The following is a 20,216-nucleotide window of genomic DNA, read 5'->3' on the forward strand; positions in this document are numbered from 1 at the left end:
GTTCCTAATTCTCCTAATTTTGCAACAATACGCTGCTACGATGCTACGATTTCAAATCGCTAGCAGTGCCACGTTCATAACCCGCCCCACTACTCACTGCTAGCACTTGTTACTAGCTGCTTGCTGCTTGTGTGCCAAAAATCAAAGTTCAGAGATTTTTTACTTTTAAAGGTTTTGGTTTTATTGAACTTGTTTTTTTTTGCTGTTGCTTCTGTTTTTAATTATTTCCCGCTCTTCCCACTTTGCCTAGTTTCCCAACCGCTCCCTGAGCCTGAGCTCGCTTGCATGGGAGTGTGTGTCCCTATCCCCTTAATTTGCCACTTCCATCTTCCAGCACCCTACAATAATTGAACTAATTCCGGCCGTGTATGGTTAACCACCGGTACCGGGCCGGTAAACGCTCACTCTTGCTAAATATATGTGGTATGTGCGTGTGTGTGTGAGTGTGTATTTGTGTACGTCGGGCGATGATTTGATCGCTGGCAAATAGTTGGGGAAAAAGGGGCTTCTTTGCCAAGTTTTATTATATTTTTTCATCTTTTTTATTTGCTCTTTTTTCTCTCTTTTTGTTTGTATTGGTTTTGGTTTAAACTTCTTTACCTTTCATTATTTATATTTAACTAGTTTTAAATGTGTTTTTCCATGGCCGTGTTTATGTGTTTATGTATGGATGCATTTTAATTTTTACCTAACACACAGTTTTTTTTCTTCTCAATTTTCCTTTTTTTCATGCTTTGTTTTATTCTAGTGTGTTTTAGCGTTGCGTAAAGTAGTTCTTCGTGTATGTTTGAGTCGGTTTGATCTTTAGGTTTGTTTAGATGCTATTTTAACATGTGTTTATTCTGTGGCTGCATGTTTTAAGTGTTCATCACTTGTATCGTAATGTAAAAATATGAACAATACAATGTTCTGTTTTTTTCTGTTTCTTACTTTTCTTTCTATACTTTGCATTTTAATAGCTGCACAATCTATAGAATAGAAAAGTCTCCTCCATACTGGACAATGCTGTTGACCTTCTCTTTCTTTCTCTGTTTTTTTTTCTCTGTATGTGTTGGTTGTTTTGTATGTTTTTGTTTGTTTTTATTTGACGGATTAGGTTGTTTGTTTGTTTTCTTCCACTTCATTCGCGCTGTGTTTAAATGTTCCTTTAAGTATGAGATAGTTTGAACTTTTTGTTTTTTTTTCACCTTTTTTCATTCTTATTTTCGCCATTATCAACTGTATCTTCTCAACAATGCATAATAAAAGAAGACGGTGAACCATTGAATGTGGACATGCGCCAGGCGCATTGATGGAAGAGAGTACGAATGAAACGTATTGTTGGCCGCTACCAGCGCTTAGCCATGTGCTCATTCGGGTTGTGAAAAGTGGATGAGCTCGAATGTGAAGGAGATTCGCTCGCGAAGCAAGAGGCAACAAGGCAAAGGATTGGCAAACGATGACCAACACGGGGGAAAAAGTGGTAATGTGTGCAACAACGAGGTAAAGCTTGCGTCTTCGACTTCGGGGCCGGGAATTTGGACGTTACCCGTGTATTTGCTTCGGTCCTGTCATCGCTTTCCGCTCTACACTCACCTTTGATTTGATTTGTTAATTTATTAATTTCTTTTTATTTTACCTTTATAGTACTATTTGGTTTTCACTCTTTTGCACCTGCCTTTCTCCGTTCTACAAACAATTCTCTTGACACTATCTATTTACTTGAAGTTTGTCCTATATATGTGTACGTGTGTTTGTGTGTGTGTATTGTTATGTTTGTTTGTTTGTTTGTTTGTTTGTTTGTTTGCTTTGTTTTCATTTACTAATGTACTTATTTTGCGCACTAGAATTTATTCTTCATTCCGATCTTGCATCTTTGCTTCTGCTTTAACATTGTTTCAACACATTATTGCACCCTATTCTACATTGTGTCACATTCTGTTTTTGTTGCTGTTTTTTTTCTTCTTTTTCCTTCCTTCAATTATACTTTCATTAATTTGTATGCTCTACAAACTTGCAGAACATGTAATTGTACTGCTTCGTTTCCGAATATAGAAATCAAATCTAAACAACCCAACACATCTTTGCCTTCTTTGCCTTCTTCTGTAACTCCCTTGGCGGCGGTACAAGCAAACGGAGCAAACGGTAATCGCGTCTAGGTGTGATACTATACCGCGACGCGACGTTAAGACGGTTTTGAGAACGCGATTGAAACACACCGACCACTTGTAGCGAAACACAACAACTATCTCGCGTTGTGCTCTGCCTTTAATCCTTCTGAATAATTTGTTACTTTGTTTTCTTTTTTGTCTAGGTTTGTTTGCTTTACTAAAACAGATATATAAGTAAGGAATAAACGGTATTACACTAGCTGACGACGAGAACGTGTGGAAGTGATCACGCCAAACATAACACGTATCGCGCCGTGCGCCTCCTTTTCTTTGCTTTGATTTTACTAACCTGTTCTCCGGTTTTTTTTTGTTTTATTTGTTTTACTTATGCTTGGGTGTATGTATGTATGTATTTGTTTCGAACAGCATAGAAATAGAAACGTGAGAAAAACGGTTCGTAACTGTGCGCGCTAACACTAGCGTCCATAGAACTTGACAATGTGTTTGAGGATCATGAGGATCGTGATCATATGAGGGTGACAAGTGGTGTTAAAAGGTTACTACAGGAGGTGTTAGAATTCACAAGGGCGATTCGCGGTTTCATATATGTATATGTAATGCTCTATCTTACAAACGAGTGGTTTTTTTTCTGCCTCCGCCTTCTCTGCTTAAGTTTTGGTAGAGGACGAAGAAGGATGTGCTTTGAAAGGTTTTGCAGAAAATATTGTCTATCATTGGATTATGGTAGTAGTAGGGTTAATTTTCCTATACGTGTTTCTTTCCTGCATCTGTATCGTTTTTTTTTTCTTGTTCTATTATGAATGATTTTTTTTTCTTCTCTGCCCTATATCATATCGAACAATGGGAGGGGTTGTCTTAAGGTTTGAAATATTTGAAATGGTTTCTGCGATCATCACCATTTTCCTCCCCTGCTCTGCTACTTGGCATTAGTTAAAAGGGGGTTTGTTTAAGGAACTAGTGATTTTAACACTGGTAATTGTCTAAAAACAAGTAACTGGGAGTGAAAACAAAACAACGCGAAAATGGTTCAAATGCAACGATCATTCAATTCCTTCCTTAATGAGTAGCTGTTCTAGTACTGTTTTAAAGCTTAAACGAATTCTATTTAGTAATAGTTTAAACAAGGTATACAATAACTATAAGTAGTAACTGACTATGTAAACATGTTGTATGAAAATGTGGTACGGCAATGTGAACCACAGTGAGGGAAGTGGAAAAGTCGGTGCTTCGGTACACGGTACGGTACGGACAATGGTAGAGGTGTATTGCTGCCAAGTGTACGCTCTTCTTAGTAATACAGTATACTGTAGGCTATTGGTATATTGAAGGAGATATATCGGCAATAAACGTGTGTGTAACTGTGTTTAGTATAGTGAAAGAGAGAATGTTTTGCTTTTCTTCTCATTTCCACCAACGGTGTAGTTAGTAGTTGTAGTAGTGCAAGAAGAGTAAGAAAAAGGATGGAAAATTTACAGTATGCATGTGTTACAGAGTGTGTTTGTTTTTTCCCCTATCGCTGCGCAAAAAAAGTGCCACTTTGGATGAGATAGCTGGATGAAAAATTCAAAAAATAAAAACCACGGGGTTCGTCTTCTGTGCACGCATTGACATCTCTCGTTTGATGGGGGAAGAAAAGGGCTCCACATTGCTTCGCCTTGTTTCACTACTTTTCTTACACGCTTTGCACACTCATTCACTCGCAGTGTTGATGATGGATTTGCTCTTCATTCCTTTACCGCTTGTCTTGATTAAATATCTCATCAGTCTACAAATATCATTTTCACTACGGGGAAAACTTTTAGAGGGCGGAAAAGGAGTGGGGGTCCTGTTGAAACGGGGGCTTCTTTTTCTTATGCGGAGCGGTTCGATAGTAGAAAGAGAGAATGTTTTAGGAAGATTGCAATACAAGCGGTGTTGCTAGAGTGAACACTCCTCCCTTCTTCTTATGCTTCTCATTCTCCAGTCAGCAACGCGATTTACACTAACAGCAACAGTTTCTGTGACTGCCCGTACTTGTACCAGTAACCCACATACACACACGCACACACATACACACACACACACACACACACGCACACAGAGCATATTGAATTACTCTTAATTTTATTCTTAAGTTTCAGTTGCGTTTTTAGAAAAATATCTGTCTATAAACTTTCATACCTTACATATTCACTACTGTAACGGACGCGCGCGCATTTGTATATAGATGTGTATGTGTGTCTATGTGTGTCTGTAATTCGATTAGTGTATGCTTATTTGTTTGGGTTTAACACTTTCTTAACATGTTTGTTGTTGTTTTTTTTTTGTTTTTCTGTTGTCTCTCTGTTTCTCTTCTCTGCGTATGTATGTATAATGTAATTTGATTCGTTCATCGTGCTCTTCCGCTTCATCTTGGAGGCTTCTTTTGTTTTTTCTTCGTTTTCTCAATTTTCTGCACCGCTTTCCTTTATACTTGATGACTTAAATACTTTTGTTTCACAACACTTGTAGCCGCTTCGCTTCGCTTTGTAAATCGTACGCTTGCAGTAAAGGTAAGAGGGAGCTTTACCTCGTTGCTTTTCTTGCACAGTGGAGTGTTTTGCTTGTTCGGGCACCTTTTGGGGGCGCGTTTTAACACACCACAACACAATGCGGAGATTTTATGGTTATGGTGTGTGGGATAAAATTCGTAGAGTAGCGTTAGACTTGATTCTAATGGCTAGTTGCACCACGTCGTACGGGCGCACTGTATTTGTGACTAAACTGTGACACTCTATACGTAATTTGAAAACTGTGCTTTCTGTCTGCTGCTGAAGAGAGAGATAGAGAGATAATTAACATGACTATATGGTATTGTTTTCTATCTTCCTTCTTCCTTTTCTTCGTGATGAATGAAGCGGTTTCATTGATTCGCTTCGTAGGTACTTAATTTTGCGGTGACCCTCGATTGGTTTTTTTTTCTATCATTCTACCACAATTATCCTAATGAAACAGAAACACAAAAGGACGTTATAAACCAGATGAATTAACAACACAAGTTATCAAAACCGTAAGAAAGGTATAGCCCCTATAGCACGTAACATTTTGTTTTTTTTTCTCCTCAATGCCAGCATCCTCGTTAACCAGCAATTGTTGTGTGTGTGTGTACTCTATTGTGTATGTGTGATTGTGTATTTATTCTATCCATTCAACAAGTAACAGCAATAGAATTATCTACCATCACAACGTTACACATAATGCGGCTTTCTAACCATTGCTCGTTTGTTTGCTGGCATTTGTCAACCGGTTTTTTGTTTGTTTGTTTCGTTTTACTTTAATGTTTAACTTTTGCTCTCGGTCGATAACACCGACAGCAAATGGGTTGCATATCGTTCGGCTCTACCAGCGTGTTGTACTATCGATTGCAAACTTAAATCTTCACTCCTTCCGACGACTCATTCACGTCCGGGCGGGTGGTGCTATAATTGCGGATACACACTAAAAACATAAAGAAAACATAAATTAATAGTAAACATATGATTTTAAATAACAGTAAAAAATAGAAAATAAAACGTACCTTAAAAATACACAGGGAAACCATAAAAAGAATATAAAAAGAGTATTAAATGAACGAAAACGACTCAAAAAAATACAACATAATTGAACAACAAAACAACAAAACAGAACAACGACGAACAAAGAAACCGAATACTATACCATGAACATATCTCACCATATCACGCAACTAACACCACTCCATTGTGATTAATTTGTCTCGTAATGTTCTGTGTATTTTCGCTTAATTTCATTCTTAAAACCTTCTACCATTGTGGGAGTGACTCCCTTTTCATTTCCTTTCCCTCTTTCTTGTTTTGTTTTGGGTTGTTTCCTCGCTTACTTTCTTCACTTCACTCAGCTTTTGTTGGCGTGCTGTTTGATGTTTATACGGTCCACGCGGCACGTTTTGCAAACACCAAAACAGCGCTTCACTGTTCCTTCAATCCATTTCAATTTATTAATCTTCTACTTCCGCCCGCGCCCTGCCTTCCTTGCTATCTTTATTTTCTAGTTTTTGTTATCTTGCCACGTTGTTTTTTTTCTGTCTGTTTCTTTTTAAACTTTCGCTTACTTTTACCTTCCCGCTTATTTGTTTTAGGGTCTTCCTGTTTTGTTTTGTGTGTAATGGTTAATCGATAGGGCCCTAAAACCCATCGTGTTTGCCGCTTTCATTTGCACTATAAATATAGATAAACTTTGAATAAAACATAACACAGTAGTAGATAGTAGTAGATGGGTTACGAGTGTATGCATGCACATATAATGGGGGAGGAAAGGTGTGGGGGACTGTGGGGAAGGTTGTATGCAGTTGTATTATTACGTTTACGTTTATGTGTGCCATGTGTGCCACGCATCACAGGCGTTTGACTGTTTGACCACTACATACAAGGGGTTTTGTAACTAGAAATCTTATGTGTCGATGTGCTGGAGCTGTATCGAATACTACCACCCCAATAAGAAGAAGAAGAAGAAGAAGAACAAAAAAACTTTAAACCCGTCGTAAGGACTCCTACACTAACAATTTGCCTACCCTTTCTCCCCCGCTAGGAGCATCATTAGCTTCTTACTGTCAAGCGGCATGGTAACTGAATGAAGAAATGTATCAATGTTTGCGTTTAATAATTATTTTACAACACTATAACAGCTCAACGTGTACGATGTGTAAGTGTGTATATGTAACCCCTTGCCCCTACATTTCCCTCTCGGTACCCGTGTCTTTTCAACGTTCGTTCCGTGCCCACTTTCCCTAGAGTGGACACCATACCATACCACATTCGTTGCACAAACCGTGGTGGCGGGATGTGTGATCAGCAGTTTGCGAATTTAAATAGTGCAAAACAGATGTTACAGATGCAACAGAAACAGGCGTCCTGACACGCACAGGAGATCCACCCAGACACACGGTAGGGAAAAACACCGCAGGAGAGGCAAATTTGGATCACACGAGTAAGGATATGGAGCAAGGCTTTTGAGTTGATTTACCAAAGAAAAGACGGCACATTCAGTGGAAGATGGCCCCAAGCTCTCAGACTCGTACACACGCAATTCTCACGCACTTACAAACACACCGTAAACGTGTGTATCTCGATACAGGTGGCACATAAAAGTTCGACATGTCTAATCTGTTCTCACACTTTCCTCTTCTCCAGATGTCTCCTTTATAGCAAACTGTTCTCTGTTGCTTTTTTCTGTTGTTATCCTTCTCGTTGCTTTCTCCTGCTTTGAGCGTTTTCCTACTTTGTGTACGGGCAAAAGAGCACTTGTTTCTGTGCCAATTGGTGATGGTACGTCTTTTTGTCGGTTGGTCTTACGAGAGAGAGATAATTCTTTCCCTTTCATCACACGGGTTATTTCTAAACGCCTAACATTTGCTCGTGAAGCTTCATCTAGTTGCTGCCACAAGCAAAGCGGAAACAAATTGAGATAAAACATGCTTATTTGTGTGATGGTGTGTGAAAAAGAAATACACATCTGTAGTAGCGCATATTAACAAATGTAAGATAGATATGAACGATTGCATCGATAAAACAAAGGGGTAAAACCTATTGCACACACGCGCGCGCCCTACATGCGCTGGGAAAATGGTGCGGATCCTCGCTTTTGTTTTGATTAAACGCTCCCTCCCCATCCTCCCCATCCCTCCCCCCTGCTCCCTTTGCTGCATGGAAGAATCAATATCCTTTTCCTACGCCCCTTTCCTTTCCTATCTTTCTAAGTTACGTTAACTAAACATTACGGTAACGGTTATAAAGCATGCAAATCGTACACGAGCCGTTGGAAGTGAGAAATAAATTCTTAGGCCTGGATCACCGCTGGGTTTGTGGGTGAAGTAAAGTAACAGGAATCAATGATGCTTTATCCTTGACCAAATGATGGACTTCTGCGTAAAAAAACACACGTGTTCCGTGTAGATTGCGACATTTAGGCAAAGTTGCGTATGCGTGTTACGCGGTAGATAAAGAATGAAAGCAACGGAAAAAAACACGTATGCTACTGTTAAACTTATATTGCTAAGTCACTAGAATAATGTCCCGACTAAAAAAAAAAAACAATCGATACGCTCAAACCAATCCGTACCACGGCATGCGTGTTCGGATACCATCGCGCTTGTACAGGCTTGTAACTTTCCTTTCCCATTCCCTATATTCCACATGTCCCGACGCTTCCCTTGGAGCGTTCTAATAACGTTCGCTGCTGCTCTGTTTTTAGAACGAATTAATAAGAACGATATAGATTAATAAAAGTAACTACCAAATTACAAACAAAACCCGCTGTTTGCTGTCGACACTAGCTGGTTGTTCTGGGTGGGGGAGTTTTATGACTGCGGGTGGCTATGCTCGATCGAGCAAACAATCGAGTGTGAAGCAATTACGGTATGACGATGGGTTGCGAAAGTGTTGATGATGTGGGATGTGGGAGTCTTTACATTTCCTTAAAACTCAGCGAATGGGGAAACGACCCACTGTATCAGCGGGCCTTTAACAGTGTCTTCGAATCGGGCACACTAGGGAAATAATATAAACGTGTAACAAAACAAAAAAATAAAGTAACAGAAACAACCCTGGCGCGCACTGTATGATGTGTCTCGATGCGCTTGATCGATCGGTGATGCTTTTTTATGTGTTTTTTGGTATTGAATTAACGGCCTACATTCTATTTAAAACAAAATTGTGTATGACTGGCATCGTAAGCGGCGATCAGCAGCAGCAGAGATCGCATAACGAACAAACAAGAGAATCGTTTGAAAAGTATGATGCAAATGAAGCGCTTTTCGGAAGGCTTTTCCCCCTCCCATCCCGCACGAGCTGGTTGGTACGCTTTGAGCGAAACTTGAACGGGAGGGAAGGAAGATTGGTTTCCTGCCCGATCGACGCAAACCAAAAAATAACTTGGAGAGGGGTAACATGTTTAACTACTAATTAAATGGTCTTTCTTACTACTACGGCGGATGCCTTGCATTGTGGCGTACCACGCCTTAACCACACATGCATTAAAGTGTTTATCGATCTCTTTGCCCTGCGTGCCCATCCCATCCCGTGATCGCAATCCGATGTGTGATGTTTATGTTTGTGTGTGATGTTATGCTTTGATTTCGTTTAGTTTTATCCGCTACACGGGAAGTTGCACAGGATTAGGGTGAAACTTTTGTTTTCTAACTTTCCATATTGTGTTTTTTGTTGCTGTCTGTAGCTCATTCCTTCGTTAAAATTTCTTTATACATGTACGATTTTGTGTGTATGTATGTGTGGGGTTTTGTTTTAGACGTTTGCTTATCCCGCGTCCATTCTAGCGCGCAACAAAATTTATCTAGTAAAATAACAATTACACAATAGTTTACCATTCACATTTCCTATAGCTGTAGTTTGTAATAAATTGTGTGTGTATGTGTGTGTGTGTGTGTGTGTTTTGCATTGTGTGAATGTGTATATTTTTTTGGGGTGTTTTCACCCATTTCATATTTACCTAAACGCTTTGTTTTTGTTACCCATCCTTTCTACTACTACCCCCAACTACGTCTTCAAACGACCGAGGCGTTTCTCTGTTCGCTATCACAACGCGAAATCATTTCAAGTTTACTCTTGTTCTTGATAATTTGTTTTTTCCAAGTGCTACTTCTTCTTCTTCTTCTTCTTTTTACGCCCATTGTACGATTATTACTGTGATTTGTTTTCACCTTTTACCTTCGCTCACATAATCAATTTGAATATTAACGCTATATATTATCCTTTTTGTTTACTTTGCTGCCCGCACAGCCTTCAATCGGCGGAGCAAACAAAGCCGCCCCATCGTAAACGAAACGAAGTGAAGTGGTAGAGCGGGCGGTGGAGTCGCAAAAATTAAAATCTAACAACAAAGTGTACGAATGAAACGATGTACGTGTACAACGAGAAACAACTTTTTTTTGCCCTAAAAACGAAACACACACACGCACACGCAGACATTCACTCTTCGCCCGTTCTGAAACTGAATTTAGCGGACGCGTCTCTCTATCTCTCCCCTTCTCGCTCGCTCGAAGAGTGGATTAGTGGTTACACTAACGTTAAACGAAACTCGCTTCTAATATGTCCCTACACTGTAATATGTCTTCCTTTGCTGTATTTGTTTTTTTTTTGTTTCCTTCCTCCCTCCCGTGCACCGCACGCACACACACATTCTCTCGCTCTCTTCCACGTCCTCCTCTTCCTCTATCACACTTCTCCTATACTCCCAACGGGTTCTGGCGCCCTCGCAGTGGGACGCTCCCAACGCTCCCTCGCAAAACGGGATTCAGATTGAAGGATGCGCTACGTACAGATGAATGTTTGCCTTAAACTCGTCAATCGCGGACTGCAGGCGGCTCTTGGGCGGAGGACTAGCGAACGCGGCTAGGCGGCTGGGCGTGACGGCGGCGGCGGCGGCGGCGGCTGCAGTTACTACTGCTCCCGTTGCCGTCCGGCACCCCTATTGCGTTACGGTGGCGACCGACGCGGCCGACGTTTTGTTGGTGGCCGCCGCATTGGCCGCCGTCTGGCACGCCCGCTTCGTCTCCTCCTGGCTGATGCGCTCCTCTATTAGGTACTGCGCCACGTTGATCGCGTTCTGCTGGCCGGTGATGGTGACGATCCGGTTGCGCGTGCCCGGCGCAAAGATGCCCTTCTTCGAGATCTGAATGTTCGCGCCGGATATGTGCTGAATTTCGACCAAACTGCGCCCGGCCGGTCCTGCACGCCGCGGAAAAGAGAAAAGCGAAAGGCGAGATTAGTATCGGTGCGGTTCAGCGATGTGATTCTCGTGTTGGCTACTGTTCCATTGTTGGATTGGAAGCTTGTTTTGTTGCTTAACGATAAAATGCTCCCAAAAAAAAAAAAAAACACCGGTTAGTAAGCATTGCAGCTGCACTGTACAGCGTAATGTAGTTAGTGGATGTGGCGATAGACGATAGTTTGTGGCACAAAGGGACATAGAAGGCAGTAAACAACATCACGGCTCGGAACATGCGACTGTACACAGTTCGGGTTTCTCGCTTTGCTAACTAACTTTCTCGAATCACTGTGACATGAGGCCACGTCTTTAGTACCTGGCGCATGCTATATTCCAGTCCACGCACTGCACAATTCCAGTCCCAGTGACTCAAGCAAGTATGTCAACTGTCATGAATAAGGTGATAAATGTTAGGACTGAATTTCCCTAGCTCAGTTCAAGGATGAGTTGTGATGTATCAAAATGTCTCGACGGATGAGGTGCATTCTCCAAACCTTCTTAGCTACATAAACACCATTTTGTTGATACTCAATGGACAAGAATTTGGGTGTAATCAATCTTCGGAACAGGCTCTCCCATACTACCCATACCATTTCTATGGTTTCCTATTCGAAACCATCTCCACCAATGAGGATGCAAATTTACAATTGTGATAGATGAATCCTTCAAAGTTCACTACTACAGACATGTTACACGACCAGGTACAAATGAGTATGTATAGTATCCAACAACATGAGGCTTTTAAAATACCGAATTTTTTCAACCGTTGCAAAGTTTCGACCAAAATACAGAGAGTTCCCCAAAACCCGAATAATGAGAGTGGCGTATCGGATCGTGCGTATTAGTTGGCGATGGAAGCGATTGGCACATTGGTTTCGTAATACACAGTGACACAGTATAGCCGGATGTACCAGTCAATCGGACCTGATCTAAGTTAAAACCCAGTTATTGTGATTTTAGTTTGCATATTTAAAAAAAAACTTAGCATATGAATCGTGCGGAAAAAAAAACAAATGCTAAAGCATATAGAAAACAGATGGAAAACTTATAACCGGTAGATTAAGCAACCCATACAAAGAAAAAGGGAGAGCGAGGGAGAGATGAGCGGGGTAATGAAGATGACTTAACAAAGTACAACAAGTTAAACCAACAGAGGAAGTAAAAGAATAAAAATAATTAAAACAGTGTGTGTTGTATATACTTGGGCTCGAGGGGATGGGAGTAGGGAGCGTAAAAAGCGGCCAGATTCGGTCCCGATCGATCGTTCGTCGCACAACGTTCTGTGGCGCACAATCACGCTCGCGCACTCTTCTTGGCTCTATCTCCAGCGCGCTTCACACTGGCGAAGGGTTACAGCACCACGGCCCAGCCGGACTTGAGGAAGGGTGGTGATAGTAGTAGTAGTAGTAGTAGTGGTGGTAGTGGTGGTGGTGGTAGTGGTGATGTTGATGCGCCATCATGCCGGGCGCTTTAATGCCGATCATTCATCAAACCACCAATCGGCGCATCACGACGTTCGCGGGTTCGTGTCCTGGTGTCCTGGTGTCTTGTTCGTAGTGAGTCCTTTAAGTGAGCTATTTTTCCCCCGTGTTTAAATGTTCTACCCTACAATTCTTTTGTACTGTGTTGGCAACGATGGGCTTCTAATCTTCTTAGACGCTAGCAGTGCTATTCTTTCGGGCAATTTAACAAGTGGAGCAATAACACAGAACCGCACGCAACTAAATGTCTACAAACTAGCCTCTAATAAAATGGTGCTCTACACCTACATTACTGGTACCGCTGCGTACCTGCCGAATGGAATTGACCAGTGGGGGAATGAATATGGCAAATGTTAAACCAAAACAAAAAAAAACTATTCCTAATTACGAGCAATGGCAAGTTAATTAAAAGGAAAAAAGGAAGGATATTCCATTCGTTTGCTTGGCGCTTTGCTGCCCCTACAACAAAACAAACTAGAGTTCAGTGGAAACCGTTGGTCTGCTATATCACATGTACTAACTGTGAACTAAAAGGCACATGTTGCTGTTACGTTTACTCCTTTGGAACGTACGAAATAGTGGAAATGTTTGTGTCGGTTTCGATGAGTAAGATATGCCCATTTTTCGAGCCTAGTCATCATTCTCAAACCTTACGCTTGCTACTCTTTTTTGGGCCTGTGTGGGTAAACATAGTATGTAATGTTTGTAGGTGTGTAGGTGTGTGTGTGTGTGTGTGTGTGGGTCTAGGTCCTTGCACTTCGGTTCCTTTGGTGGAACGAGGTCGCTTAATAGTGATGATCGATCACGTTTTCAACCGAGCCCATGGGATATGCGCATTGCAGAAACTGCGTGTATGTCGATTGCAGGTAGGGATTACCTGGAAGAGTAAAGCGTTTATTTTGGGTCAAATCGGTGTCCTTTTTATTGCTGTGACGGTGACGGTAGAAGCTGTATGAAGAGCAGCAGAGTGCTCACTTGAATTTAATTGTTTTCTGCGTGTTTCGCGTTTCTTCTTTGGTTCATTTGGTTGCGGATGATTTGAAGTTGTTATTGTTATTTGCTGTTTAGCAATACATGATGCGACGTTGAATATGATATCTGAAGTTGTTGTTTGATTGTTTTGTTTATTATCGTTTTTGGCTAATTTGTAAAGTTATGTGAAGTTCCTTTATGAAAACTATTGATACTGTTTCCATCGATCGATGAGGCAGAAAAGCTTTGCTAACAAAACTTTGCTACGCTTGTTTGCCTTCCAATTAACGATTTTTACGTTACGGATGAGTGTGGTACGAAGGTGAGCGAAACTTGATGAACGCAATGAGACACGGGAATTGCAATCACTTAAAGATTGTACAAAATATTTACATTTGAAAAATCGTAAAAAGCTAATCAATACTTGATCTCCAACCGTTGAATTGCAAGGGAAGAACGTATATGTTTGACATATTCACATGAACGATTTAACAAGACCTTGGTTTTGCGCACACAATACCACAAACATAGGCGTGTGGAAACCTAAAACCATTGTACAAGATTTGTACAAAACTATTTGATTTTGAGCATAAGCTAGCAATCATAAGTGGGAAGTTGTTTCATTGAAGACATTCTCACAATCCCGTTCGCTGCTAATTTATCAACGATATCTTCATGTTGATAGAAAACATAATTGAGTTTATTTGGTTGTTTTTCAGCAGATTGCTTTTTCGGTGTTAGTCTGTGATGGCTGTTGACTGATTTGTTGTTTTGATTGAAGATGAACGAAGTGACGAATTCGATGACGTTGGTTGGGTTTCTGAAGAATCCGCGACGTACATGGTTTGGAGGAGAGCGCATGATGAAGATAGAGAGAGAGAGAGAGTTGGTGTGTGTGTATGTGATGAGACAGAGCAGAGTGCAGCAGCGTTAGATCGGCCAGTAAAACAGATCGTTGCGGACACGATCGAAAGAACGGCATCGATGTCACCGAAAAAAGTATAATACATCAGGGGAGTGAAAGAAGAGAACCAGATGCCAAGCAGGATGTGGTAGTGTGTTTTTTGGGAGGATGGAGTATTGGATGCATTAAACGTGATGAATATGATCGGTTAGGTTTGTGCGAGTAGTATGAAGTATGTGGCGATGCAATGGCATGGAAAATGCTTTCATGGTTGTTTTTTGTTGTTGTGATAAATCCAAACATATTGATAAACAATGAATAAATGATAATGGTATATGCGTGAGAATGGAACCGACGCTAACGGCGACGCAGTATAAAACACCGTATAGGCCATGTGTTAATGGTGTAGTCTGTGTGCGTGTACGTGTACTGGTAATCGAAAAACGGAGGGTTTCTTTCGCCTAAATCGCATGGCTGTTCGTGGCCATTTTGATGTTCCACCCCAGAGCAAACAGAATTAAGAAGAAAAAAACACACTCAAACATCTTGCACACACGCACACATTCGCCTACATGCACACACACACACCCTTGGGGTCTTCGTTGCCGGAGGAACTTACCGAGGATGGCACCTACGATCACTTCCGGGATTTCGACGTTCTTCTCCTTGCTCGTGGTCATCTCGGCCGGGGTCGGGCTCTTGCTGAGCGAGCCGAGCGTTTGGGCAGCCGCGTTCAGGGCGCTCGGGTTGCCGAGCCCGAACGCATTGTTGTTGATCGAGATCGGGGTCGCCGCCTGCGTGCCCGGATGCCGGAACGGATCGAACGTGGTCGGATCGTAGCGATCGATGGCGGTAGTGCGAGGCGTCGCCGTGCCCGCCCCGTGCAGGTACGAGTCGAGGTTGAGCTGACCGACGGCACCGTACACGCCGGTGGCGGCCGAGGCAGCGGCCGCCGCCGCCGCCGACGACTGTTGCATCTCCGGCATGCCCAGATAGCCGAGCGTGGTCGAGTGCGTACCGTTCTGCAGCCCGACACCGATGCCCAGGACGCCATACTTTGCCAGCACACCGAGCGCGGCATGCACCTCAGCCGTGGCCGTGTCCGAGTAGCCGGACTGTCTCATGGCACTCTGTCATGATCGAAGAAGGCGAAGAAGAGAACAAAATAGAGAGTTAGAAGAGAAGAGGGGGAAACATGTTTCACATTAGTGGCGACTATTAACTTCCGGCTCCAGGATTTATAAACGCATTGTACATATTAAAAACAAAACAAAAAAAGGGGGAAAACATTGAGAAGGGATTCACAAAACAAACAAGCTGTGGTGGTGGGTGGGACAGGGGATAGTGTGTGCACACGTTGACTCTGTCAGCTTGATGCACCAAAAGCTGTACGTCAGCCAGAGGTTATAGGGAACCGGATACTGCGTACCGATTCCTTCGCCAGCACGCAAGAAGCCAAGATCTTTGAAGATGCCGTGCGCTTGGAAAGTTTAGAAGGATGTGCGAGGGGGCAACATCCCATGAAGATTATCATGTGGTGCTTGTCGAAACTGAGGCAAATGGTTGAATTCAGAGGTATGTTTCATGATGCCGTAGAATGAGCAAGTTAATGCACACGAAAACAGAGGAAAAAATTTATGGATTCGCCCAGGACAAGAAGAGATTACAGTGACGATTGATGAGGTGCTTCAAAACGTGTGCTCGATCTGCCGATGCGCGGAGAGCAAGTGCCACATGTACATCTATACATTGTTTTTAAACATTTAAGCACGTCCATTTTAGCGCTACTGGTCCCTGTCGATGCGTATGCGTAGTGATGCTGCTAGCAACGTGATTAAGTTTGGTTAGATAGAGGGATAAAAAGAGAGTGAGAAAGAGAGACAGAGAGCAGAAGAGAGGTTTGGTGGTGGCACACAAAGGAGAACTGAAGATGAAAACTAAACAGGAGCACACACATTCACAGGAAAGGGAAACTTCCCTCCCTATGCAAGTATAGCAGCAAAAATGCTTCGCCACCCATGGGCACAGGGACAACGCTTCGAGAGGCGCGTGAACAAAATGAAGGGATGGAAAACGAATGGCAGCTGCGCAAAAAAAAAAGAATGGTACACGTAACAGTGGGACGCCGAGGGAGAGATGGGAGGGAAGGAATGAACGCAAAAGGATGTTTATAAACAGGAGCCGCAGAAATAGTAAACACAAACAAAAGACTATACACAAAAAAAAAAACGAAAGAGATAAACGAATGAAACGTTTGATTCTACCTTAATATGATCAAGCAATTGTGTGGTAACGGTAGGATTAGTCTGTGGTGATGGTGCACCTAGGTTTAATGACAGATTGAGCCCGGTGCCGTTGACCAGCAAACCGGTGGCCGCCGCATTCGGCAGCGGCCCGCTGATGGCGGAGTTGAGTGAGGCGGTGCTCGAGCTGAAATTGGGATTCTGTGAGGCGGCGAATGGCGAACCAGTGGGGTTGAAGTTGGCCACCGGTCCGTTGATGTCTGCGTATGATACGTTCAAGCAGGTGCCGGATGAGGGATCTTCGACGATCTTGGCCAGGATCATCTTGCATGCAATCCGGTTGTTCTCCTTCTCGCCGATGATCGTGATGCAGCGCTCCTGCAGCGTCAGGTCTTTCGGCTTCTGCGAGATCTGCACGTAGGAGCCGGACTCCTCCTTGATCTGTTTGATGTACGCACCGGCCTTACCGATGATCATGCCCGCGGTCGTGTTCGGCACCAGTATCTTGACCTGCTTGTCGCGCTCCTGGGCCTGCTTCGCGTCCGCCTCGGTGAGCGCTTTGGTAATGTCGGGCTTCTCGCGTATCTTGTCGGTGATAAAATCGAGCACGGCCAGGATGCCCTCGACCGTGCCGCTAATGAGACAGATACGCTCGGTGGTACCTTTTGGAGATGAAGAAAAGTGAGTACAACATGAGAGAGAAAGAATAGAGAGAGAGATAGAGAGAGAGAGAGAGAAGGAGAAAGAGAGAGAGAGAAAAGTTGATGAGCCTGAATGATGACAGAAGTACTTTTTACAAAATGGTTTGCCCTTTCCGTATCCTGTGTGGAATGCTAAATGTACTGAATTGTGAGAATGGTTAGAGTAGAGGGGACAGTTGGTGAAGGGGGGGAAGTGTTCCTAACAACCGTTCAATGTTTGGTGCCTGCTGTCGAACATGATCGTTGAGCATGATGACGAATCAAACCATTAGTTACACAGTATGACAGCATAGCAAAATGCACTAATATGTGACACTTTTCGTCTGTTGTTTTCAAATAATACCAATTTATCTCCAATTGTTTCAAAAGTTTCACATTTCATGAGCCGCACATTCAGCATTCAGCGCATTTACTTTCCGACGTCCTGAAAAAGGTTTCTTGCGAAGGGTTCGTATTTTTTCCCTGTGCAACTTAACGATGCGTTGATGCACGATAAAGTATACACATATATTTGAAAACAATATTGTATGAATTGGATGCAGCGGTCGTGATAAGTAAATTGAATAAAAACACATCAATAACACATTACTATTAACACCAAAATGTCAAATGACAAATGCGATAGGAAGGATAATGTAGGCTCTCGGCGGCTTTGCACAACTTGAATGATGTGCGTGGCGCATGAACGCAAAAGAGTGTAAGTACAGTACACACATAGATTGAATGAATGAAATGGAGCGAAAAACAAACATTGAAAAACACTGTTCAATGGGTTCGGCACGGTAGTACAAATATTATTATACGCTTCAATGTACAACAAAACTGGAAACAAAAAAAAAACTGTTTGGTAGCTACTAATTAACTGAATGCATCTATCAGAAACATTTCATTACGACGTCATAGCATGTTATTCAATCGTATTTCCAATACGACAGCATTGCAAAACAACGGAGTAAGAATGAAAGCGTGGACATAGAAGAGAAAAAAAAACACGAAAAAGTCGGGAAAAAGTAAGCAGCAGTCGGTAACATAGAGAAAGAAAAGGTGCGAGAGGGTGTGAGAAGGGTAAAGATAGAAACATAGGGCAGACAGCAGAAGGCATGTGTGTTTGTATGCGATCGGAATACATACCGGGATAGAAGTCGTGCGCCTTGGACATCTTCACCCGGGCACCGGCATCCTTCTGTAGCGAGGCGATCGTTTCGCCGCCCTTGCCGATGATGGCACCGGCCGCGACAGACGGTACCAGCGTCTTGAAGTGATAGTTGTCTCCACCGCCATTGGTAGCTGTGGTAGTGGTGGCGGTGGTAGTTCCCGTAGCTGCAAAGAAAGCAAGATGACATATAGATTACTAACGGTGTGTGCAATAGTGCAAGGTGTGGGGTACATCAAAGCAAGGAATGTTCACAACCGGTCAAGATATCAAGATCTTGAGAAGCACATTTGCTGTACTTCTGTAGGTTTGAGTGCGCACTGTTTCATTGTGGTAGTGGCAGCGATGTCCATTCTCAAACTGATGACGTTCGAGCACAAGGCACAATAAGCTGCAAACATTATGCCACAGACCCTTTGAAGTTGGTTTCACTTTTTTGGTAAAAAAAAAAAAACAAATAATTTTGAGCGCTCCGAAGAATGTTTCGCCAGATCTGTCCCCTTTCGCTTCCAAAGCTCCCCCTGCGTATGGTAGGTGGGATAGACCCGATTGCTGTTTACGTTTTACTTCCTTCTGCGAATGTCACGGTCGCCCCGATGACCTCAGCCACAAAGGGGCAAACAGAACGAAATATGCAAATAATATACAGATGGGGGGAAACCTGTCGTACGTATTCCGTCCTCTTACAGCAAGCTAGTAAGCCAACCCTACCACACACATCGGGAGTGTAGTTTGACATTACGCTTGGAGCAGACAAAAAAAAGCCAAACCAAACTCTTCACTTCAAACTATAACACACACATACACCGAACGACCCATGTTTTAAATCTTGCCAATTCCTACTGGGCCATGGGGTGGGTGTGGGTTTGCGTCGAAAAACCGTTCAAGACATAAAAACCCACTCACCCACATTCTTCTCCCGCAAGGTGGAGAAGTGGACAGAGAGTGCATGTATTGGCAAAGATTGCGGAATTGTCAATTGCTCGACGCTACTCCGTAGAAGGGGAGTCTCTACGATAAAAAAGTACACAAAAAGGTTTCGCTACACAACTCTTACCCACCACCGCTCCATGGCACAATCAGTTGACGGATGGTGAAGCAATCGGTGAGTGTGTTTTGAACCATGAGCTACACGGTTTCACTTTCGCGACTCTTTTCACTTTCGTTTTTGTGGAAAAGAGGTGGAAGGAATCAGGGAGTAGGTTGGGTAGAGCAGATTGCAATCGATTGCGTGATGAAGAAGAGCGGCAGAGATACGAGAACTTTTCATTGATTGATTGCCGTCACGGTGATTGATTTGGAAGATGTTCCCCAATTAAGTTAGCATCGTGCTGGAGCTTTAAGGAAGATGGTAGTATTGGTTTTCGTGAATTTACTGAAAATGAACAAACAATGTGCTACATTCTAGAACTGCACAATGCTCTGACTACCCCTGTGCATAAAACTCGCAGTTGCTCCAAATTACTTGAAAAGATTTTCATTGGCTACAAACGAACTGACCGAGGCAGAGGACGAAAAACAAGCACCATCAAACTTCTAGTTCATTTAAAAAACACTGTAGCAGATCGTGCTCTATCAACGAGTTGCTTTAATCTCTATGATTCACCACTCCAGCTCCACTTCCATTGCATGCAGGGCGAGAACATGGAGCGGAGGCTTTAGCGTTAGAGCTGCCTTTCCTCTTCCACTCCTGACTTTGCTGGATGCCGCTGCTTTTACGCTTCATTTGGTCCTTTTCGCTATGTTATGTGTGTAGATGTTCTTGTATTATGTTTTGGCACACTAGCACATGTTTCGGATTTTTATCCAAACTGCAAAATCCCAGTCACGGTGTGCTCACAGCACACTACTAGCGGGCAAGCAGGTCCTCATCATGGCTAGGAGGCAATAAAAG

General features: G+C 42.8%; 1 protein-coding gene across 20 annotated transcripts in view; it reads right to left on the bottom strand.

The window, feature by feature from the left end:
• Nucleotides 1–192: 192 nt before the first annotated feature.
• Nucleotides 193–20,216, bottom strand: part of LOC120894441 (RNA-binding protein Nova-1) — an 80,290-nt gene continuing 60,266 nt past the window's right edge. For 19 of the 20 annotated variants that reach the window (XM_040297028.1, XM_040297025.1, XM_040297027.1 and 16 more), the window contains 4 exons: nt 18,301–18,489; nt 16,490–17,130; nt 14,845–15,355; nt 193–10,828 (listed from right to left, as the gene is read on the bottom strand). In XM_040297028.1, coding sequence (XP_040152962.1) covers nt 10,569–10,828; nt 14,845–15,355; nt 16,490–17,130; nt 18,301–18,489 — 1,601 coding nt within the window. In that variant the 3' untranslated portion in view covers nt 193–10,568. Of the gene's footprint in view, nt 10,829–13,050; nt 13,227–14,844; nt 15,356–16,489; nt 17,131–18,300; nt 18,490–20,216 lie in introns of those variants that run through there. The other variant, XM_040297023.1, reaches the window with a different exon arrangement.

Source organism: Anopheles arabiensis, chromosome 2 (genome assembly GCF_016920715.1).
Source record: "Anopheles arabiensis isolate DONGOLA chromosome 2, AaraD3, whole genome shotgun sequence".
NCBI lineage: Eukaryota > Metazoa > Arthropoda > Insecta > Diptera > Culicidae > Anopheles > Anopheles arabiensis.